This window comes from Musa acuminata, chromosome BXJ2-8 (assembly GCF_036884655.1).
Source record: "Musa acuminata AAA Group cultivar baxijiao chromosome BXJ2-8, Cavendish_Baxijiao_AAA, whole genome shotgun sequence".
In the NCBI taxonomy this organism is placed as follows: Eukaryota; Viridiplantae; Streptophyta; class Magnoliopsida; order Zingiberales; family Musaceae; genus Musa; species Musa acuminata.
In genome coordinates, this window is record NC_088345.1 from 4,713,190 (window position 1) to 4,737,500 (window position 24,311).

The 24,311-nt window shown below is 47.1% G+C and overlaps 1 protein-coding gene across 7 annotated transcripts; it reads right to left on the reverse strand.

The window, feature by feature from the left end:
• Positions 1–322: 322 nt before the first annotated feature.
• Positions 323–22,704, reverse strand: LOC135586422 (OVARIAN TUMOR DOMAIN-containing deubiquitinating enzyme 11-like). Of its 7 annotated transcripts, none has more exons than XM_065120101.1 (12): positions 22,477–22,704; positions 21,339–21,584; positions 21,202–21,260; positions 20,022–20,277; positions 19,597–19,670; positions 17,745–17,799; positions 17,577–17,651; positions 2,247–2,320; positions 2,096–2,144; positions 1,814–1,898; positions 621–677; positions 323–534 (listed from the first exon to the last, which is right to left on the reverse strand). In XM_065120101.1, the coding sequence occupies exons 4-12, from the start codon at positions 20,184–20,186 to the stop codon at positions 491–493; spliced, it is 678 nt and encodes a 225-aa protein (XP_064976173.1). In that variant the 5' UTR covers positions 20,187–20,277; positions 21,202–21,260; positions 21,339–21,584; positions 22,477–22,704; the 3' UTR covers positions 323–490. The 7 variants fall into 7 exon arrangements, with proteins under 7 accessions (XP_064976173.1, XP_064976174.1, XP_064976172.1 ...); XM_065120102.1 differs by lacking the exon at positions 22,477–22,704 and adding an exon at positions 22,322–22,470 and having other exon boundaries at positions 21,339–21,581; XM_065120100.1 differs by lacking the exon at positions 22,477–22,704 and adding an exon at positions 22,322–22,470.
• Positions 22,705–24,311: the final 1,607 nt, after the last annotated feature.

Sequence of the window (24,311 nt, forward strand, 5' to 3'; positions counted from 1 at the left end):
TGTTTGCGGCCCGTGCTTTTTGTGATCGGGAATCGAACCGTCTTACCTGACCGGCCATAAAGCAAAAGATTCGATGGACTTCAATTGTTTTTACCTGGCCATAAATCCTTTCATATTTAGGTTACAAAGGAATCATCCCTGTAGGCTTTAGCTTCTTGCATGTGAAGAAATGCCTGATTTAACTTCTATTGCATTTAGGTCCTCAAGGAGACATCTGAATTGTTGAAGCGCAGCTAAGAGGTTTAAGGGTTAGAGGTGCTGTTGTAAGTGCCCTGTGCCTTCATCTCCGTGCATTTATCTCTGTGCTCTCTCTCATCACCTCTCTTATAATATACTTTTCATACACATATCATAATCATACAACAAAATGTAACACAAACCATTAAATACATTAACGTGGATGGAGACTAAAAAAGTCAATAGGGCAGAGAGACCGAGGAGGGGAGGAGGATATCAAACTCCGCAGCAAAATAATACTGGAACCCCTCCTCTAAAAGAGCCAGTGCTTTCTTTTTGGTGCCCGTGTTGGAAGATCTGCCAAGTAAACACCTTAGTCTCAGATTCGTGTAATATATCCACATGCAGTAGAAAGTAGAGAGGATCGAGACATTGAGATTTACCATCAGCTTCATACAAGGAATTGTAGTGTACTTCACTCCAAAAGCTCAGCCATAGTTCTGGAATGCAACGATCCATTAGGGCGAGCGACAAGTGCATACAACAAAGGGCATTCCTAACATGTGTTTTATGCAAAAGAAGAAGAAGAAGAATTCCTAAAGTTTCCCTAAGAAATGTCAATGCCTTGACTGAATTGTTACTACAGATTCTCGAGAGCTCAGCTAAAGCCATCACCTCCTCCTTTCTGTGCAGTAGATATTTGGAGGCTGGCATATGATGGATCCAGTAACAGTATTATATAGCTTCTGTCAGTAGCAATAAGCTAGTAGTTATCATTAGTAGGTACAAGCATCTTCGTAATTGGTGTCACAGCTTGCTAACTGACATGGCGATCCTGTCCTATGAATTTTGAATTTTCCATTGTAGGTGCTCGGTAATCATCCATCATTGCCATTAATATTCTCCATCTTGCACATACCACATTGTGAAGTGCATTAACTTAACTTCCTACTTGGGGCTAAGTTCTGTTTATCCATCAACGGTATCAATATTCACCACCTTGCCCTACTATCTTATGATGTGTATTGCCTTGATAATACTAATAATCCATTTCTCTGCAAGCGATCACTAAAAGAAACAATTTCTTGATTCAAAGGCAATGTAATCATGAAGCTTCTTTGTCTTTCTGTTCCTAGCATACCAAGTGAAAGAAACCCATCATCTGTCTCAGCATCGCAAACGAAAACTTCACAATACCATGGTGTTGTAGTTGTATTTATATGACATTAAAAACCGATGCAGAAACTTCATACGTTTACAAAAAAAACTAATCATAACAAATTTAAAAAGAAACCTATGTGGGGAAATTAAGAAGACACAAAAATATATCGGTTATGTGCTCTTTCAAAATTATTGATAAAATACAGACATCTGCATTCCAATCATTTACTTACAAAACCACATTAATTATTTTGCATAATATTCTTAGTGTGCAGATGAGGACTAAAAAATATAGATAAAGCCATGCACGTTCCAGTTTCATTGAAAAAAACGTAAATTAAAATAAAGGTTCATTCAGAAGTATTTTATAAGTTGTTTAACAGCTTGAAGTCACAGCCCTTAGGATTAAAGAACCATGAGATTTTGCAACAAATATGAAATGTTATAATGGAAATCTGTATGAAACATTCTTTACCTCTTGTTGGAGATTGATCATTAGGATTAATTTCAATAAAGCAAGTATCTCTGAAGGATGTTAGCAGACAAATTTTTGCACCAAACTGCCAAAAATAACAAGCTCTCAGCAAATAGCAACATGAAGTTCTCTGGAATTTCATATTATTTAAAATTATCACTACATGTTTTATAGCTGTTCATATCGTTAAAATATGTAAATTTTAAGATGATGACACATAGTTCGAACCATATGTGTATTAGCTTGTTCTAAATCAGGAAACTGGGAATAGTTCAAGATTACCCGGTCTGCAGCTGCTTGCAAGGTTAAGTGATCTCCCCATTCTCCAGACCTGAACTCATATAACAATTTGCAAAAGCAAAGGTTATAGTTGGTAACGGTGACAAACATAGACAAATGAAGCATAGAGGAAAACAAGATTAATAAACCAAACCTTTTCATGTTTTTTAAGTATGTCTTGTATTCCATGGGAACATAACTTTCATAATAATTCTTGAACTGTTTAAGCTGAGAAGGTAAAAAACAGAGTTAGTGAAGCATATTACCATTTTATTGGGATGGAAAAAGAAAGGGGCTCATCATCCTGTAAATTTAACAATTACAACTGATATGGCAAAAAATGGTAAACCCCACTCCCGGCAACGCCCCCCGCACGTGGACAGGCGCGACGCCCCAGGGAGAGCAACGAGGGCAACGGTCTGCGTCCGGGCGTCAGCCTCACTGAGCCCACAACCCCTCAGTCAACCCAGCACAGTAGGACGAGACAGAAGTAGGTAGCGGTTGAAGCTCGCCCATACCCTGCGATTCCCCGATCCCATACGCAACATCCTCGGCGATGTCGGACGCCATCAGAGATACGGCCCCGACCGACGGGATGGCGCGCTCGATAATGCCGAGTTCCCCTATAAACGTCCTCGAGCCAGAGGGAAGAGGGCAGACTGGACGCCCAGAACAACCGCCACTTCATCTCTCTAACTTGATCGTCGGAGGGGTCGGGTCGAACCGACCCGACCTTTGCGCAGGTATCAAGCCGAGGACTCCCGTTCGGGACACGCAGGCAAGGAGTCCCCACCCGGAGGAAGTCGCTGCATCGCCCCGAGTCCGAGGCCGCACCCGACCACCCCGGTGGAGACGAGCATCGCCCCAGGGAGATCCCCGCCATTCGGACCCCCGAACGAGCCGAGACGACCTCCCGGGTCACGGCTAAGGAAAAAAGGTGTTTACACTAACATAATGGCGCTAGAAGGAGGGTCGGTCCGAATGTCAAGCGATCAACAGGCTCACTCCGACGAACCCCCAGCCGTCCGGTCGCACACGACCGACGCAACGGAAGAACATCCCCAACAGGAGGGGGTTCGGGACGAGCGCCCCGCTGCGATCTCGGAGCGCTATTGGCGATTGTTCAACGATCCGGGTCTATCGCCACCCATCGCCAATCCCGGTGGCCCGTCACCCGTGCCACCCGAAGCCTTCTACGACCTCACGCACCAGGTCCGGGCTCTTACGGGAGTGATGCAGACCATCATCCCGCTGGTCTCTCCCCCGACGTCTTCACACTCAACCCTACCTCCACCACGGCAACGACCCGCCGCTCAAAACCCCGCACCGCTCCCCGAGTCTCCCGCTTTGCCTCCGGACCAATCGACCCAACCCGAGAGCCGAGGAGCGGAGGAACCAACGGCGCACCCGACGCCCATGGCCCCACTTTCAGACTCGGCGGAGGGCCTGTGGGCCCAGCTACGCCTCGTAGGCCGCCGGCTGGACGAGGTGCAGCGTGAGGTTCGCCGGACCAGGGGAGACCCGGGGGCCGAGCGACACCAGGGGTCCCCCTTCACCCCCAAGATTCAAGAGCAAGCAATCCCGCCGCATTTTCGGCTCCCGTCATTGGATGCCTATGACGGTGCCACCGATCCGGCGGACCACGTAGCTACTTTCCGCGCCCAAATGGCGCTATACGGGACATCCGATGCCCTGATGTGCAGGGCGTTCCCGACAACCCTGCGGGGCCCAGCCCGAGCGTGGTACAGCAATCTGAAGACCGCGACCATCACCTCTTTCGACCAATTGGCCGGGGACTTTGAGCTTAACTTCCTGGCTCATGCCAAACCGAAGCCGTCGGTGGCGATGCTCCTCGGGCTCAACCAAAGGGAGGATGAGCCCCTCTCTCACTTCGTGAACCGCTTCACCACACAAATCCGCGGGCTGTCTGACGCTCACCCTTCTTTGATGATGCAGGCATTCATGATGGGCCTGCGCCCTACCCGATTCTTTTGGTCTCTGGTGGAGCGACCCCCCACTTCGGTTCCCGAAATGTTGCAGCGTGCGAACCAGTACATCGCTGCTGAGGCATGGATGGTCGGGAGGCGCGACGAGCGCAAGAGGGTCAAGCCAGAGCAGTCCCAACAACAACAGCCCGCTACCTCCCGGCGTAGGGCCGGCGGCCTCAACGATGCGGCACCTAGGTCCCCTCCCCCGGGCCTGAACTCCTCTCGGACCGAAATATTTCTCCACATTAAGGAGAAAGGCCTTCTCAAAGACCCCTACCCGATGAGGAGCCCACGCGAACTCGCGGACCGCTCTAAATACTGTCGTTTCCACCGACAGCCCGGTCACGACACCGAGGAGTGTCGAGAATTAAAAAGGCAAATTGAGGAGCTCATCCGCCGAGGGCACCTCGGCTCATACCTCCGACCAGACAAGGAGCTCTCGCCACGCCCGGAAGGCCCCATCGAGCGGCACATAGATGTCATAACCGGCGGACCAGCGTCCGGAGGGAGTTCCATGGCGGGCGGAAGGGCATACGCCAGGGCCTCCCGGGCTAAAGCCACCAAACATGAAAAAGGCCCCGAAGTCACCTTCCCGACCGGGGGACCTGAACCAGCCGAACATGATGACGCGTTGGTAATATCAGCCAGAATCGCCAACGCGCAAGTGAGAAGGATCATGGTCGACACTGGAAGCTCGGCCGATATACTTTACTGGGACGCCTTCCAAAAGCTCGGTCTGGTAAAGGAGAACATGAAGCCGGTATGCTCAACACTCACGGGGTTCACCGGCGCCTCAATCTCGTCACTAGGGGTCATCACCCTGCCCCTAACTTTGGGAGTCTTTCCGAAGGCAAAAACAGTGATGACCTCCTTTCTGGTGGTCGACCTCCCCACGGCATACAACGCCATCCTCGGACGGCCAACCCTCAACAAGACCCGAGCCGTCATCTCAACTTACTACCAAACCATCAAGTTCCCGACCCACGATGGGGTCGGGGAAGTAGCGGGGAACTCCTGGGAGTCCAGGCGCTGCTACTTGACCGCTGTGTCACTAAACAAGAGAGCGAGGATCCAATCCCCGCTGGAAGACCCCCGGGAAGGAAAAAAACCGACCCCCCGCCCCGAGCCGAAGGAATCCACCATTAACTTGCCACTGATCGAAGGAAGGCCCGACCAAACAGTCAAAGTCGGGTCGGGACTGCCCGAACAAGAGCAACAGCAGCTCGTCGGCCTTCTGCGAGCCAACGCCGACATCTTCGCTTGGACGCCGACTGACCTAGTCGGAGTCCACCCGGAAGTCGCGCTGCACCACTTGAACATCTCGTCCGACGCCCGCCCGGTAAAACAGAGACCCAGGCGGCAGGCCCCGGATCGGCAACTGGCCATCCGAGAAGAGGTAAACCGACTTCTGGCGGCCGGTTTCATAGAAGAGGCGAAGTACCCACGGTGGCTCTCCAACATAGTTCTTGTCAAAAAGCCTAATGGAAGCTGGCGGATGTGCATTGACTACACCAGCCTCAATAATGCTTGCCCAAAAGATTGCTACCCCCTACCGAAGATCGACCAGCTAGTTGACGCCACGGCCGGCCACGCCCGTCTTTCGTTTATGGACGCATTCTCCGGGTACAATCAGATCAGGATGGCACCCGAAGACCAAGAACACAGCCTTCCTCACCGAGCAAGGGATATATTTTTACAAAGTCATGCCGTTCGGGTTGAAAAACGCCGGGGCGACCTACCAGAGGACGGTGAACAAGATATTCGCCCACCAGATTGGACGAAACATGGAGATATATGTCGACGACATGATCGTAAAGAGCCGAACGGCGGAGGCCCATCCTTCCAACCTAGCTGAAACATTCGACACCCTGCGAAGGTTCGGCCTGCGCCTCAACCCCGCCAAGTGCGCCTTCGGCGTGACCTCGGGAAAGTTCCTCGGATTCATCATACATGAGAGAGGGATTGACGCCAACCCGGAAAAGATACAGGCCATCATTGACATGCAGCCTCCTCGGACGATCAGAGACCTGCAGCGCCTTAACGGGAGGCTAGTCGCGTTATCACGTTTTCTTTCCCGATCGGGAGATCGCTGCCTCCCCTTCTTCCAGGCCCTGAAGGATCCGAAGAACTTCCGATGGACGACGGAATGCGAGAGGGCCTTCGAGCGGATGAAGCAACACCTGGCCAACCTCCCCCGACTCGCTTCAGTCTCCCCTGGGGAGAAATTGAGTCTCTACCTCGCCGCCTCCCAGCACGCGGTCAGTTCGGTTCTGGTCAAAGAAAACTCCGGCGACCAACTGCCGGTCTACTATGTCAACCACATGCTGAGCGGGCCAGAAGAACGCTACCCGCCAATCGAAAAGCTGGCGCTGGCGCTCGTTCTGTCGGCGCGAAAGCTCCGCCCTTATTTCCAGGCCCACCCGATGGAGGTAATAACTAACCAGCCGCTCCGGCTTGTTCTGTCTAAATTCGACGTTGCAGGGCGTCTCCTCAAATGGGCAGTGGAGCTCGGCGAGCACGACATACAGTATATACCACGAATCGCCATCAAAGCCCAGGCCGTGGCAGACTTCATTGCAGAGCTGACCCCGAGCGCAGGCGAGGAACTCGAGCCACCGTGTGAGACGTGGACCCTCCACGTAGACGGGTCGGCCAACGCAAAAGGCGCCGGTGCAGGGCTGGTGCTAGTGACACCTGACGGCCGCTCGATCGAGCGCTCCTTCCGCTTCGGGTTCAGGGCCACCAACAACGAGGCAGAATACGAGGCTCTCCTGGCGGGGCTCCAGTTGGCACTGGAAATGCGGGTGACCGACATACGCGTCATCACCGACTCACAGCTGGTGGCTAGGCAGCTCGACGGCGGATACGAAGCCCGGGACCCGACTATGGCGAAATATCTGGCACAGGTAAAAAGCCTTGCCACCAAGTTTGCCCATTTTGAGTTGTCGAATGTTCCCAGGAGCGAGAACCAGCGAGCCGACACCCTGGCAAAATGGGCGTCCGGCTCGGCCCCCTGGGCTCAACCCGAGACCGAAGTGCTCCCCCACCGAGCCATAGAGGTCGTCGCCACGGTCACGGGCGGCGTGCCGGCCACTTGGGTACAGGAGATGCTACGCTTCAAGCGGGATGGGGCCCTACCCGACAATGAAACCACGGCTCGACGCTTGCGTCGGACGCAGGCATGGTACATCGAAGAGGAAGGACGGCTGTACAAGCGGTCCTTCTCGCGCCCCTTGTTACGCTGCCTAGAGCCGAACGAAGCTCGGACCATTCTGTCCGACATGCATGAAGGGACCTGCGGGGAACACATAGGCAAACGAGCCCTGGCGCACAAGATACTCCGACAGGGGTACTACTGGCCGACCATGCGCCAGGACGCGAAAGCTTTCGTGCGGCGGTGCAGCTCGTGCCAGGAGCACGCCCGCACCGCCCGACGGCCGGCGGTCCTGTTCACCCCTATCGACTGTGCCTGGCCATTCGCGCAATGGGGACTGGACATACTCGGGCCTCTCCCACCCGCCTCCGGCCAGCGAAAGTACATCATCGTGGGAGTGGACTACTTTACCAGGTGGGTCGAAGCCGAGCCTCTAGCGACCATTACGGAGTCACAAGTGGAAAGGTTCGTGTGGAGAAACCTCATAACTCGGTTCGGCCTGCCCCAGTCCATCATCACCGACAATGGACCTCAATTCGCCGACAGGAGATTCCAAGAGTTTTGCGCCAAGCACAAAATTCAGCTGAGGTTCAGCTCGGTGGCTTACCCCCAGGCGAATGGGCTAGCTGAGGTAACCAACCGGTCCATCGTCGACGGCCTCAAGAGAAGGGTATCCGCTGCCCGATCGACGTGGATCGACGAGCTCCCGAGCGTCCTATGGGCGATGCGCACTACCCCCAAGACCCCGACCGGGGAGTCTCCCTACAGCCTCACGTTCGGGACCGAGGCCGTATTGCCATCCGAAGTAGCCATCCCGACTCCGCGGACGGCAGACTACAGCGAAGAGGCCTCGGGAGAAGGGCTCCGATCCAACCTGGACCTATTCGAGGAAAGACGGGCCAACGCACACCAAAAAGCTCTTTCTTACAAAAGAGCCGTAGCGAGGGTCTACAACCGGAGAGTACGACCCCGATCAATAAAATTAGAGGACCTGGTCCTGCGCAAAATCGAGGTCAGCCGCCCAACCCAAGCAAGGGGGAAGCTGACCCCGAAGTGGGAAGGACCCTATCGGGTCATCGGAGTATCCCGACCGGGGACGTTCCGACTCGCAACAATGGATGGCGACCCCGTGCCCCGGACTTGGAACATACAGAACCTTAGGAAATACTTCGTCTGAAGATGTAGGCACTACGCAAACACAGAAACAAAAAAGAAGATCATTTTATTAAAAAGGAGGGGATACAGAAGCCAAAACCCATACAGAAACCCCTCGCACCCTCGACCCCGACATACAAAAACGACCCTCACTACTCTCCTGGAGTCTTCGGGCGATCGTCGAATGGCACGTCCTCCGGCATGTCCACCTCCAGATCCACGGGGTGAGAGGCGAACGGGTCCTTTTCCACCTCGGAACCAGGAGGACATGAGCAGAAGCGACCCAGGGCGATTTTGTATCCATACTCGTAGGATACTCGTCCCATTCGGGTCAGCCCGAGCTCGAAGTTCTCGGACCTCTTGTAGGCTTCAATCGCCTCCTTGTCCTTCGACGGACGGAGGCGAACCTCCTCGGCCAGCGCATCGGAGGCAGCGCGGGCTTCGGCCTCGGCCTTCTCCGCCCTCTTGGTGAGACCAAGCGCCTCCGACTTCAACAGGCGGAGCTCGGCCCGATCCAAACGGAGGAACTCCTGGAGCTCCTTGACTGAATCGCCCGACTGCTCGAGCTCTGCTCTTAGGCGCGCCACCTCTTCCTCGGAATCGGTCGCGCGTTTTTCCGCGACCACTACCGCCTCGGGGCCCGACCCAGCCCGAACCTCCTCTAGCTGGCGGCACAACTCGGAGTTGCGCTCGCTGAGGTCCCAGATTGCCTGGCCAGCGTCGCGCACTCGGTCCATTAGCGCCGTCGAATAGTGGAGGCCCTGCCACAGGAAAATAAGGGTCAGCGCGCAGTCGCGGGGATGCCCGGAGTTAGCAAAACGCTTACCAGTGTTAGAAACCTCCCCGCCTTGTTAAGCATGGTCTCCGAAGGCAGGGTGTATAGGTCCCGAGCCAGGTCGGGGTGGAGCACGCCTCGAAGAAAGGCAGCCGAGGGATCTCCCCCGGCCCATACCTTGTCCCCTCGGGACAGCCCCTTCCATCGGGCAACCAGCGGGTCGGAAGCCTCCCCCGGCGGAAGCTCGCCCATCACCGTTGACCATAGGGGCTCGTCGGCCCCCGTGCGTAGCCCGCACAGATCGTCCACCGTGGGCAGGCTCGACCTCTTCCCGGCCGTCCCCTGGCTAGGCCCTTCAACTCGGGAAGGCCCCTTGTCTCGAGTGGTCCGCTTGGCGCCCACGATTGTTGAAGGAGTGGTCCCCGCCTTGGCTTTCCCGGGACCCGTCGTCTTTGCCTTCTTTGACGGACGTCCCTCTGGGATCTCTAATGGGGCACCCGCCGAACCGGGCAACGGGTCGGCTGAGGAACGCGGAGAGGAAGCAGCGGACTGGCGCGGGGAAGAAGCCGACGAGGAGCGACCACCACGGAGGGACAGGAGCTTCATTCCTACAAAGGAGACAAGCAAACCATCACAAACTGTGGAAACAAACAAGGCATAGAGAACACCCCCTACAAACATACCCCCCGAAAGCCGGGCTAAGACCCGCCTCGGCTAGCCACTCCTCGGTCATAGCTCGGATGGCCTGAGAACCGGGAAGGATTGCCCGAAGCCTCTTCAAGTCCCGACGCTCCTCGTCGTTCAAGTCCGGGACTATGTTATCTATCACCCTCACCGCCCACCGAACTCCGAAGCCCCAATCCCTCGGCCAGCTAACGTAAAAAAACCGCCCTTTCCACCCTTTGTTATTCAAAGGGGCTCCCCCGACGCGAAAGCCAGCCCGGGCTGACACGAAATAGCCCCCCGGCCCCTTGAGAAGGCGAAAACACGAGAGAAAGAGGTTTCGGGTAGGGGTGATGTTAGCATAGTAACATTCCCCCAAGAACGCTACCAGGTACCGCCATGAGTTAGGCGCCACCTGGGAAGGCGAAATCTGCCATAGAGATAGGCAGGAGACGATGATGGGGTGAAGGGGAAGGCGCAACCCAGCCTCTAGGGCATCTTGGGTCAGCGCGAAACCTCGAGGCACCGGGTCGTACGACCGCTGCCCCGGGTCAGGTGCGACCAGAACAAACTCCTCCGGGATGTGATAACGCCCCCGGAGCTTCTCCAGCAACGACCCGCTCACTGCCGAGTCGAGGTCGTGCGGCCACATTAGAGCCTCAAGGGCTCGCGCCGCCTCCTCGTCCGGGGAGGGCGGAGGCGTGCGCTCCCGGACTCTATCAGGGGACGGAGATGAAGAGACAGGCGAGAGGGGCATCCTTACCGGCTTTGGGACGAACAAGAGCAACTGGGGAGTGACGGCGTAGGAAAGGAGAGGATGTTGATATGACAAAAAATGGCAGACCCAGCACAGCCGGACGAGACAGAAGCAGGTAACGGTTGAAGCTCGCCCATACCCTGCGATCTCCCGGTCTCCCACGCAGCCCCAGTGGCAATGTCAGACGCCACCAAAGGTACAGTCCTGCCCTGCAGACAGCTACGTCGGGTAACATCAAACCTCCTTTATAAATACCCCGAAGCCCTGAACAAAAGAGAAAAAAAGGAAACTCACTCAGACACAAAACACTCAGAGGCTCTTCTTCTGCCTCATCCACAATCCCCTCCACATCTTTCTCTAACTTGATCGTCAGAGGGGTCGGGCCGAGCTCCCGGCCCGACCTGTGTGCAGGTGCGAGACGGTGTCGCCTCTTCCCGAAGCTGCGGCGGAGCTGCCTCCCGACCCGAGCCGCCGACCCGAACCGCCGACCCGAACCGCCGACCCGACCTGCCGAACCGACCTCCCGACCCGAACCACCGAGCTCGGCCGCCGGGAGACCTCGAGGAGCGCCCCCACGGAGATCACCGCCTTCCGGACCCGAACCAAGCCGCGACGGCCCCGAGGCCACGGCTAAAAAAGTTACTTACCGTAACAGATGTGATGACAGAAAGGGCGACGAGGTCCAAGACTCAGCGACCAGAATCGTGAAACGGGCCGAGTGCGCCGTTTATATAGGAAAAGCCCCGCCAGGAGAGACGTCCCTTCGTCTCCCCATAGCGGCCAACAGCTCATCCGCACACTCGCTCGTCGCACCAGGGAAGGCCAACGAACACCCCATCATAAATGCGGACCCAAGGTCGCTGCGGGGAACAGCACGGAGAACGGCCACTGCGACCCCTCGACGTCTGATAAGAACGACGATCTTCCCGCGTGTCCCCGAGACCACTTCCACGGCGCGGCCAGCCCGCCCGAGACGTGCTCCTCGGCCGCATGCGCCCGAGACCACATCCTCGGCGCGGCCAGCCCGCCCGAGACGTGCTACTCGGCCGCATGTCCCCGAGACGAACCTCCTCGGCGCGGCCAGCCCGCCCGAGACGTGCTCCTCGGCCGCATGCGCCCGAGACCACATCCTCGGCGCGGCCAGCCCGCCCGAGACGTGCTCCTCGGCCGCATGTCCCCGAGACGAACCTCCTCGGCGCGACCAGCCCGCCCGAGACGTGCTCCTCGGCCGCATGTCCCCGAGACCACCTTCTCGGCGCGGCCAGCCCGCCCGAGACGTGCTCCTCGGCCGCATGTCCCCGAGACCACCTCCTCGACGCGGCCAGCCCGCCCGAGACGTGCTCCTCGGCCGCATGTCCCCGAGACCACCTCCTCGGCGCGGCCAGCCCGCCTGAGACGTGCTCCTCGGCCGCATGTCCCCGAGACCACCTCCTCGGCGCGGCCAGCCCCCCCGAGACGTGCTCCTCGGCCGCATGTCCCCGAGACCACCTCCTCGGCGCGACCAGCCCGCCCGAGTCGTGCTCCTCGCCCACATGTTCCCGAGACCACCTCCTCGGCGCGGCCAGCCCGCCCGAGACGTGCTCCTCGGCCGCATGCTCCCGAGACCACATCCTCGGCGCAGCCAGCTCGCCCGAGACGTGCTCCTCGGCCGCATGCTCCCGAGACCACATCCTCGGCGCGGCCAGCACGCCCGAGACACATTCCCCGACCTCATGCCGCACTAAGCACCTACGCAGCGTGGCCTACTTGCCCCGGACCTGTGCCTCAATCGTGAACCACGAAGAACACCGCCGCTTACCGATCAAAGCCACGCCTCGAATCCCCACCGTCCGGTGCCGAGCCATGGCTTCCTTTGGGGGGGGGGGGATATGATATGGCAAAAAATGGTAAACCCCACTCCCGGCAACGCCCCCCGCACGTGGACAGGCGCGGCGCCCCAGGGAGAGCAACGAGGGCAACGGTCTGCGTCCGGGCGTCAGCCTCACTGAGCCCACAACCCCTCAGTCAACCCAGCACAGTAGGACGAGACAGAAGTAGGTAGCGGTTGAAGCTCGCCCATACCCTGCGATTCCCCGATCCCATACGCAACATCCTCGGCGATGTCGGACGCCATCAGAGATACGGCCCCGACCGACGGGATGGCGCGCTCGATAATGCCGAGTTCCCCTATAAACGTCCTCGAGCCAGAGGGAAGAGGGCAGACTGGACGCCCAGAACAACCGCCACTTCATCTCTCTAACTTGATCGTCGGAGGGGTCGGGTCGAACCGACCCGACCTTTGCGCAGGTATCAAGCCGAGGACTCCCGTTCGGGACACGCAGGCAAGGAGTCCCCACCCGGAGGAAGTCGCTGCATCGCCCCGAGTCCGAGGCCGCACCCGACCACCCCGGTGGAGACGAGCATCGCCCCAGGGAGATCCCCGCCATTCGGACCCCCGAACGAGCCGAGACGACCTCCCGGGTCACGGCTAAGGAAAAAAGGTGTTTACACTAATAACAACCACTAAAGGAAATGACTTCTAGTGATATTAACATGGAATCTCTTCTACAGCAGGAGTGACAGTCACCAGTTGAAGCCCATGTAGGTTAGTGCAGCATATAATAATCGACGATGATATGCCAAGGCTATGCTCGACACGAACAATACGCGTGACGTGATTCCCTTTTTCACATTGATATCTGACCTAAAAACTGGTGCTGTTCCAGTTGTCAAACAAAATCACTAGTTTTATTACTCCCTATGGACAAAATACCTAGACTGCAATTGAGCTGGATTCTTGTTTAAAACTAAAGATCAAGTCATTATTTTCCCAAAGTTCTGGACCAGATAGTTCAGAAACAACAGATCTGTAGCCATTTCATCAAGAACCTTGATACCTTTCGTAACTAGATTTTGGCCCCTATGATGATCTTTAGCAATAGTATGGTGTGTTCTTTTTGGCATTGTTCACCAGTAAAGGTTACTTTCGAAATTTGCTATTTAAGAATTCAATTAACAAACATACTCATCATAGCTTGAATGATCATATGACATCCATGTCATCTGCACAAACTGAATATCAACATATTCCCAAAACTGAAACAACTGCAATCATTAGATTGGTTCTTCTCATAACTATTCTACAAAACTATTAACTTTAACCAGAAGAAGAAAATTCTCTAGTCTCCTTTCCAATAACCAAACAAGAAAATAGCAAATTCAATATATGTATGATTTGAGCATCAATGTTCACTTTTAGAAGCTATAAACTTCATCTTATTCATTGAACAGGCATTTCATCAAGAAGAAAACTTCAGGTTTTATGCAGAAGCATTAACTTTAAGTAAATATGCCAACAACAGTAAACAGGCGATTATTATCAACTTGAAATCATCAAGAATTAGATGATGTTAAGGCAAAAGGTCATTACCATCCAAAAAAGTATAAGATTACAAGATTCAAGTAATCTGGCCTTTTATTATCTAGAATCCAAAGAAATTTGCATCTTCCTTTGAAATTTCACAAAAGAGTTCTTGTGCAGTGTAGAAATCACCAGTGAGTAAAAATTCAAAATTGCCAACATCTAATCAAAGTGGCACTCTTAGAAGGATTCTTTAAATTGGAACTTAAAAAGCCAGACCACTACATAAAAATTACTAGAAACAGTAGAAGATAATGTTGGCTCCAATATTGCAGTTCGACATCAGTGCCGTTGCTTTTTGTTTCTCACACAAAGCTGACTATATCAACGAGCAAACACCATAATCTTGAAAATATATACATTTTTTGGTAAAATTTCATATGTGCCCACCCACTCTTAATTTGACTGGATCCTCAAAAATTTGCAAATCTCATAGATACCTTTTTAAGTCTACAAACTTTCATGAATAAGCTTGGAAACATCATAAATATTAAATACCCTTCTAAAGTTGAACAAACTTCATGAACACCCTTACAGATTTCAAATAATTTAAAAATACAAGTGCAACACCACAATATTTGCAACTTCCGAGGGGCATATATGAAAAACTTCACATATTTTTTTGAAGGATATGCACAAAATTGCCCCTATTATTTTCATTGTCAAATGGCTAGTAATGTCATACACGTGCAAATGTTGCAGCCAGGTACTAAATGGAAAATGAAGAAAATAACTTTGACTTTAACAATAACAATTTTTTGGTCAAAACATCAAAGCAAGATTTTTAATCTCGTAGTGTACCAGCATATCGAGCTTTGCTCGGTATGGTATGGTACCAGCGTACCAAACGGTACACCTAAAATAGACATAAAACCCTTTGAAATTATCTGAAAAATAAAAAAAAGTTAGGATAGGATTTTTTACGTTAGAAATTAATATACATTTAATATAGTTTTAGCAAAACTAATGTAAGTTAGGTAAGAATAGTGTCATATATCTTTTTCGAACTTTGAATAGTAGCCTTGTATAAGATTCGCAATTTCAGTCTGTTTCAAATCGTCCTCCGTTAATATTGAATTATCAATAGAAAAATTATTTGAATTATTAAATTATTTTGTATACAAGTTAAACTTTAAGATTCAAATGAATTAAATAATCATATGTGTAGATATACCTAATTTTACCATCAAAACGAACGATGGGCCTTCACGGGTGATGGATCAAGGTCCTCAATCCTATGTATCTGTATATCAATATGATATGTTTGTTGGACCCAATCCTGAAATTGATCCCACGACATAGTATATTGATACACTATATGTCATTGGTGTATTAATGTGGTGATGATCGTGCTAGTTACAAGTGCTCTGCAAGCCAATCACATGAGTGATGACACGTGTGATACGCTACATAATCTCTTTTGGTTAATATTAATAATGATATTTTCTCACTTTATATTATATGATGAATATATTGTGATATCCTTGAATCTGTGTAATGGGAATTGGATTATAATAGGATCATGATAATGAGACCAATTCGTCTTTAAACATAGATCCTAAATATTCCTGGTCATAGGTTACTCGAGAAGGACATCGAGATAACCGGACAAACCGGTGTACTATATACTCGTCCATATAATGGAGACAGTCGGTCTCATAGTTGCTTGTGTGGGGACATTAGGGAAATAGTACAGGTGCTCATTGAAGAATGAGTTTACTGAATGATCTGCTTACGGAATGTTGGATGGTTAACGATACCTCATCGTCAGACAGTGATTTCGTAATCCCAATTGTGTATCTGGTCCTTAGACTTCAGACGCTAAGGATGCCTTGTTTGAATACTCTGTTCTTTGACACCGCACTTATATGTTTGGAAGTTTCAGATCTAGTACAAACGATTATTGGGAATGATAGCGAATCTTACGAAGGCAATTAAATATCAATAAAGGATCATCCACTCTCGGTATCATGAGAGGAATATCCCGTGTGATCTCACTTAAGTAAATCCCTGACCAGGGTTACTCGGATTGAGAGAGAAAGAGTTCTCTGGGAGAATCCAATAAGAGTAAGACTCGGATAGATTCTGTATGGGCCTGGCAGCACCATGTCCGGCATACGGTCTCTGGGATATTAGATGGATGATGGACTATAGATACATGGTCACTGAGGGCAGATATGTCCAATAGATTAGATCACCCTGTATCGTCTAGGGACCACGTAGTGGCCTAGTACGTCCATAGTCAATAAGTTGAGTGAATTATTATGGGAATAATAATTCACTGAGTCAGAAGGGGTTCTGACAGGTGCAACTCATGGCCAGCTCGGTATTGGGCCTAGAGGCTCATACACATATGGTGGATGATGCGACAAATAGAGGATTGGATAAGGGATATCCAATAAGCTTCTGTTTTAATTGATCCATTAGGTGAGACCCAATAGAGCTTGGAGTGATTATTGGATGGAGATCCAATATCCATTAAACCGGTGATTATTGGATGGGGATGCAATAACCACTAAGAAGGATCCATTAGGGTTAGCAAGAGGGGTTATCTATAAATAGGAGTGGGGCTCAAAGGATCATAGGCTAAACCCTTATAGCCGTTGACCTCCTATCTCCTCCTCCCCCTATCTCTCCCTTCCGTAAGCCTCCTTCGTGTGAGAGGACAGTAAGAGGGGCTGACCCCCTCTCTTGATTACTACTGCATAGTGGTGCGCGATCACGAGGAGAGAACCCGTTGCACGAGAAGGTGCGTCGTCGCTGCGTCTACTGTGTGGATTACCGCTAGAGAGGAGTTTGTGAGAGCTCCTTCATCCCACGGACCATGATCTGCGATTTAGGGGATATACGATCTCCCCTAGGTGAGAACGTCTTGATACGGTTTTATCGCTTTGAATTTTACACTCCCGGTTGTTGCTCGGTGAACCAATAATATCTATTTTAGCAACGATTTTGTTTTTATTTTCCGTTATGCATGTGATGCTCGCCTAAGGTTTCCCAACAAGTGTCATAGGTTGATTGTCGTAAATCTATAAATCATTGCTTTGTTGAGTTTAGGAGAGTGAAAATATAAGAATAAGAGAGACATTGTGAGTAAAAATGAGTTTAAGAGTTTAAAAGATTGCAAGTAAAAGAGCGCTTAAGAGAGTGTGAGAGTGAAATGAATTGAAAGAGGGGAGGGAAGGATTTAAAAACCCTTTAGGATGCCTACAACGATCAAATTGACCGTTTGAAAACCGTTATCAATCGGTAACGATCAATTTTGACCGGTGCCGCCAGGTAAAGCCTTGTATTGCCCGATACGGGGCCAAAAATATGATACCGAGAGATAACGGACGGTCCGTGTGCCCACAGGCTGGCAGACCAGTACGTACTACCTGGTATGGTATGAAATTAAAAACCCTGATTTTCATACTAAGAATACACATCGAATCCATACATATATCTTGGCAATCCTACCGACACCAAAATGAAAGTAGAGAATAGATAAAAGTTAACCAATACGAAGCTTTTGTTTGAAATTTTATATTCTCATATAATTGTTAAAAAAGAAACGAGAAGGAAAAGCAAACAGAGAAGACAAGAAGCACACCTGCTTTACAACTGCCTTTCTCACATGCCTATGATACTCAGGATTGTGGAAAAGCTGATCTGCTACTGCTCGAAACTGTTTTATCAAAAATTGAAATAACAAACAAAGAATTCAATCATCAAATAGCATCATAATTATCATGTATTAACATGGTTCAATGCTATGGACCTGGCAATTTCCATCTCCTTCAACTTGTAATTCAGCTAAACCATACATGGCCAATCTGATAAAGAGAACCTCAGTCAATAATGTTATAAGGCAAAAATAATATAAGTCCATATGCAAGAACCACATGGAGGTAGGACAAGATGCTCCCACCATATGATGTGTTAAACATTAGGACAACTATTGTCTTGTTTGAGCATAAGAATACTGGTACAACTTTCCATCAAAGATGTAGAAATGCATCATAAAATTTGAAAGATCATTCAATATATATTTGTCTCAACATTTAACAATATAATCAATTTATCTTCTTTTTTCCTGTATCGTGAGCTCAATACCAAAAGGTACTAAAAATAAAGCGAAAAACAATGGGTTTTGTACCTCAGTAAGTAGATATTAGTTGCATGAAGCAGTGGTTTCGGAAAAAAAAAGCAGGAGAGGGAAAAAGGCCCAGACAATAGGAGCATATAGATGTGAAGCTGGTTTATATGAAAGAAGAGGCAGCATTTTTATCTGATCTCAGGCTTAAATAAACAGGTGTTCACATATTTTGTCAGGGAAACAGCAGAAAGAAGTTATCTGGATGCAGTTGATAATTCCCTTCAAGGACAGAGTAGAGAGAAGAAATAATAGAGGAAAAAAGTAGATGAGGAAAATAAATATATGAACAGTAGATAACAACAGTAACAAAGGCCTGTGGCCAAAAAAGTCTCACTTCCATAATTCCATTCACAAACCACAGAATACTCATGACAGCACCACATGATCCATCGTTTGTAAAGTTAACTTAATCAACACTTTCATACTGAAATTAGGACTCCTAGTATCTGTTTAAAAGTTCCTTTTGGCTCGTATCATCTAGACACACAATAACCTACAAAAGAGTCTCGAGTGACTTCTAAACAGACTATCCAACATAAGTGAAATTAGCACTTTCATGAAACCTAGATTGAACAGAACTGGTGCAATGCTCTATTCAGTACGATAAATAATTCCAAAACTACTGCTAGTAAATCTTTGAGTAACAATGATGTATTGGATTGTTCAACAAATCAAAATTTATATGCGAAATTGTCAAATAGAAAATTACACAATGTTTTAACTTTTAATTGACGTTTCCAACCAGATTTTACTCCAATTTCGGAGAGGTAAAGGCCTCCCGAGGATCTATTCTAAAGAGACAATAACTATATTTTCCACAAAGAACAAGTGCAAGTCATGATGAAAAGAGATATTCTAGATCCCATGTATAGGCTGCTGAACTCAATAAACTAAGGAAAATATGAAAAAGGGTTGCCATGCAAAAAAAACATTTTTTTCTCATACACACATCAGCAACTTGTTTCTTTTTCTGATGCCCTGCAACTCAATTCATTTATATGACAGAGAATTTTTATTCCGTCTAATTTCTTTTCATCAGCTTTCTTCTGCAGCCAATTATCTTGCGTTAGGCAGGTTATTGAATATTCATCATTGAATTGGTGGAGTGAGTCTTCTCTATTGAAAGGTATCAATCATGATGAGACTGGAATCCATTCAAGTCACTTAATTACAACATAATATAATAATTCCATAAAATAGAAAGCTTCTGCATATTCAAGAGTAGACTATTGATCTTCTTAAAGTTCAGTCAAGAACTCAACCAACCAGTTGGACTTGTTGTAGCAAGTTTACAAAATATCAGGAGTGAATATCTTGTAGTTAATGATGTGAAAGAAAAGAAAACTAAGCACACAGTACATTATAATATATATATATATATATATATATATATATATATGTGTGTGTGTGTGTGTGTGTGTGTGTGTGTGTGTGTGTGTGTGTGTGTGTGTGTTTGTGTATTATTCATCAATACCTTTCTGATAACCTTTCATGATCCAATGTTGCATTATCGACATCAGGAATTTGTCCATTCACCCGAGGGGTATGCTGTCCAGTAACAAAAACATAGAGGCTATGCATCACCATTCGGAAGTTAGCATTACAGAAAACAAATGCAAAATAGTATATACAAGTTAATAAAACAATACTAGATATGCAGATAAAAAATTTCCCTCCAGCTTAAATTCTAATGACAGAATGTGCAGAATGATATATGTTTTCTGACATAAGCAGCAAAATATCTCAACCATTAGCAACATTATTATCAAAGGAATAGCAGAAACCAAGAGCGGTTTATGTAGAGAGATGAAGAAAAGGAGAAGATTATGGCATAGCCACTGGGAAATATATATATATATTGACACTGATTACAATTTACAAGTAATAAATCTAACATACCGGAATAGAGTCTAAATGAGATAGGCGCTTTCCTAGATTCCTTCCATTATGATGATTTGCTTCAGCTAGAATGCTACCTATGGTCATGTCATCTTCAGTCTCCTGGATATTGCTACTTCTGCTAGAACTAGAGCTTTCACGAACATAGTCAGGTTGTCCAGACATCTTATCTTAGCGAAAGCATATTTGTTGGAAGAGCCACAGATCACTTCGCAGTAGCAAAGAAAATTTCAGTTACTTGGATCTGAGACCTGGGCTGTAGAACAAGAAACAAATTTGGCATATGTTAGAAGCAAAATGAAGAAAATTGCAGCATTTTAACTCCAAAAAGGACCTCAAAAATCAACCTCAAGTGTGAAAAAATTAAAACAATCACCACCAACTACCATTAAAAATTTAGTCAACTTATATCCCATGCTCAGTAAAAACCTAGTCCTCAAGATTAAAAAAACAAAAAGCTACAGTATGGCAGGGACAATCAAATAACTCCTAGTGGTCCAATGACCAGACAATAAACTATAGAAACTGTCAACTTAACCAAATCTTAGAACTGAAATGTTACATCGTCATGTATCAGTCAAGTGAAATACCATAAATTATGATATTTATTTGCCCAGTTACCTTTGGCTCTTTCATATTCCTTCTAAAATAATGTAAATTATTTATGAGAATAGCATAACCATGTGTTGTGAAGGTGAAAACCTTGGGCCAATCATAAGGTAGCTTCATAGTGACCTATGCATCATGGCTTAAAATTACAAAAAAAAAATTCTTTGAATGGAAGTGCAAGATTGAGTACAACTGACAAGAGTTAACAGGATGATTCGAGAAAAACAAGAAAGTTGGAAATGAAAAGCAATAGCCAAAACAATGTTAAAGGAACAAAACCAGGGTCCAACTGACAAGATGGATAAAACATCTGCTACAAAATATTTTGGTTGAGTAAAGAAGAAAGGTTTCATAATTATACGCCATTTACATGGTTTACCATCAAACATACTTCTCCTGTGAAAATTCAGTTCTCTGTCAGGAATCAATGATCGAATGGAATTCTACATAAAAGAGGACAGATTTCTAACATATGTACTTATGATTCCACAAACATTAACAATAGATTTCCTTCTACAAAAAAAGGGGAACAAGATGAAAGAAAACAAAAACAAGCAAACAATAGTTATACCAGTAACTAATTGAATCCCAATATAAGTTGTGTTGGACAATGTCAAGTTCTCCACAAGCCTTAAAAAGAGCATTGAATTAGTTTTCAATTCAGCATCTAGGAGAACACAACATTGAGGAAATGAATTTCCTTGTTACCATGCAGCTGATCCTCCCGAGGCCTTGTAGTAGCACCCATGTTGATATTCTCCTTTTTAAGAAGCATATGATGCGGTAAGCTAGTACCAAGGGAAACCAAAACCAACTGGGACAAATATGAAGCCTGAACTAGTGTCTCCAGACACAGAGACAAGGAAGGAAGACCATGGATAGCATCATACTCTCTTATGCAATGATTGTCAATTTGTCCTAGATCCTAGGGACCAGACTGTATCAATTCTACTGCTGCATGAAGGTAGAGTTGAGAATTTAACTAATTACAAAACAGCAATCAGAACAAGAAATATATATATAATAAGAAATTTTCAAATAGGAGGAAAGCCTTGTCAAGTGTTATGCCATGAGGTGGACAATATTCAGTGTCAGTGTGTATAACAACACTTGGAGGGTTGGTAATTGGTATTATCGTCATAAAATAGGCATGAAGAAATCGCCGATACAAATTTCATGCAAATTTTGTTGGAACAAATTGAGTACCAAATTGACAGGTACAAGACCAAAAATATGAGATGTGTTTTATAAGTTATCAATTTCAAGATACATAAAATGAAAATTTGCTACCCAGCTATATGCCATAACCCCTTTCTGTGTGGCAGAAGTAATAATGTGAATCACAAGAGGTCCAACGTCATTAGCAATTTTAATTCCATATCAGATTTGCTACTAGTCCCATCTCCCACTCAACCTTTTTTCCACAAGCTACCCTATTCTACAACTGATTACTCCTTCGGCGGACCAATTTTACAGGCGCATCAACTAAAGCATCAAGAACCAAACAGTAGCTGATCTAGCAGGAGCACCGACAACGATGCAAAGAGCATACAGAGAGAAATAATTGCATACTCTTCGTTCTTATCAGTAAAATAAATAGAAAATGCATCTGATCGTTAACTTATACATCACAATTGGAAAATACAACAACGCAAAGAGAGTAAAACAATCAAATACGTCGAGATGCTTACTCTAGTAAATCCCCTCTATTCTTTTATTAACGAAACCCTATTGGATGATTCAACCAAAAATAAAGCATTAAACGCAAGTAGCCTTAAACCCTATTGGAGAATCCGCCGACGGAGATCGGGAGCCAGAAAGAAGAATAAGCAGGGAAAAAACACACCGGGCTTCGGGGATCTTTAGTGCGATCTTGATGGGATCGAAGTCTATGGATTCGAAGCGAGTTTATGTTGTGCTGCTGCGGCCTTTTCCACGAAAGAGGGGAGCGGAGTAGTCGTAGGACGAGTCGCGACCACAGAAAGAGAGGGAGGTGTGCGGTAGAAGTGAGACGTTTGGTGTTCGGTCACAACCGCTCGATCACTGCAGCCGTACCGCGTCACCGTTCGTTGGCCAGGCGACGGTTCGTTCGGCGGCGTCCACGTTGTACGGGATTCTTTGCACATACGTGCCTTCGCGTAAATTTGCATTGTGACGCTACGCGGAAACGCCACGTATTCCGTGACCCATATTTGACTTGACTTCGAGTCAGATCTAATGTGTGTTTTTTTTTACTATATATATTATATGGATGTTTTCTTATACAAAACCATATATATTTTTTGGAAGTTTACTTTTCATACCCCTTTTTATTATTCAAAATATTTTTATTGATAAACTCTTTAAAATAATAAATTATTTATTGTACTATTTATAATCTCAATATTATCAATTTTATCATTTTGTTCCCGTAATCTATGTTATAGTTATCGTCCCACACACTTTTCTTGTACTATCTGTTAACACCTATATTCTTCTCGAACTCTTTGTTGATATCATTGCTACTAATGCCACTCATTATTGTTCATTGTTGACGATGGCATCATCCAACTTTACTCGTTTCTCCCTCAATATTATTTTTCGATAAGGAAGAAAATATAGATGAGGAATGAGAGAAGAAATGAGGAGAATACGAGGATATATTCATCTATTTACAAAGGGTAACTAGAAATGATAAAAAAAAATTAAAATGGGATTACAAATAATAATCTCTTTTTGATATATTATAAAAACTCTTGATTTTTATCAATTGATACCTCCATAATTGATTTTTACTTGGTGGCACATTTTTTTGTTAATTTAACGAAAATATCATTTATCCTTGTTGTCATCACCCCTGATCATCATCACAACTACTGTCATTGGCCTTGCTTAGGGAGAGGGTTATCGTGGGTGACGTTGCACAACTGTTGATTGTTGAGTCCATTGTGCCACCCTCGCCGCGTGGGTGTTAGTGGGGTCAACATTTATGGAGAGCAGGGGGTGGGCCCTACCTTGACAAGCCATTAAGTCGACCACACCAATCATGTTGCGTGAGAGTGTCAGGAAAGCCAAGTGATAGGAGAGGAGGAAGCTATGTTAGATGAATATTATTGACATCCTAGTCACATAATGTTAGCACCCTCATCACATACTATCACATAAGGTAGTATATAGTCAATATGGAAAGGCAAGTGATAAAGAGATGAAAGGAGAGGAAAAATGAATGACAGAGAGGATGATACTATTTATGGTTGGAGTAGAGAGCAAGACGATGATAGTGGTATTTTCATCAAATTAATGATAATGACGATGACGACACTATTAAATTAATAACGATAATAATGATAATGATGACGACACTATTAAATTAATGACGATAACAATAATAAGATGAGAACACTATTTGTGGAGAGAAGGGGTATTTTCATCAAATTAATGAAAAAGATATCCGCAAGTAAAAACCGAGTAAAAGCTCAACATAGTTTTTTTTAAGGTAAAACACATTATATTTTCAGAATAAATTATAAATTTTAAGAAAATAAAAATTTAAAATTATAATTAATTTTTTAGTAATAATTACTTATTAATTTAAATTTATAAATTTTAATATCTTGACTCATAAAAAAATTATAATTTATTTTTATCATTTGTGTGTGTCAGACTCAGTATAAAAATCCATCATCGAGGGTTTAAAAAAAA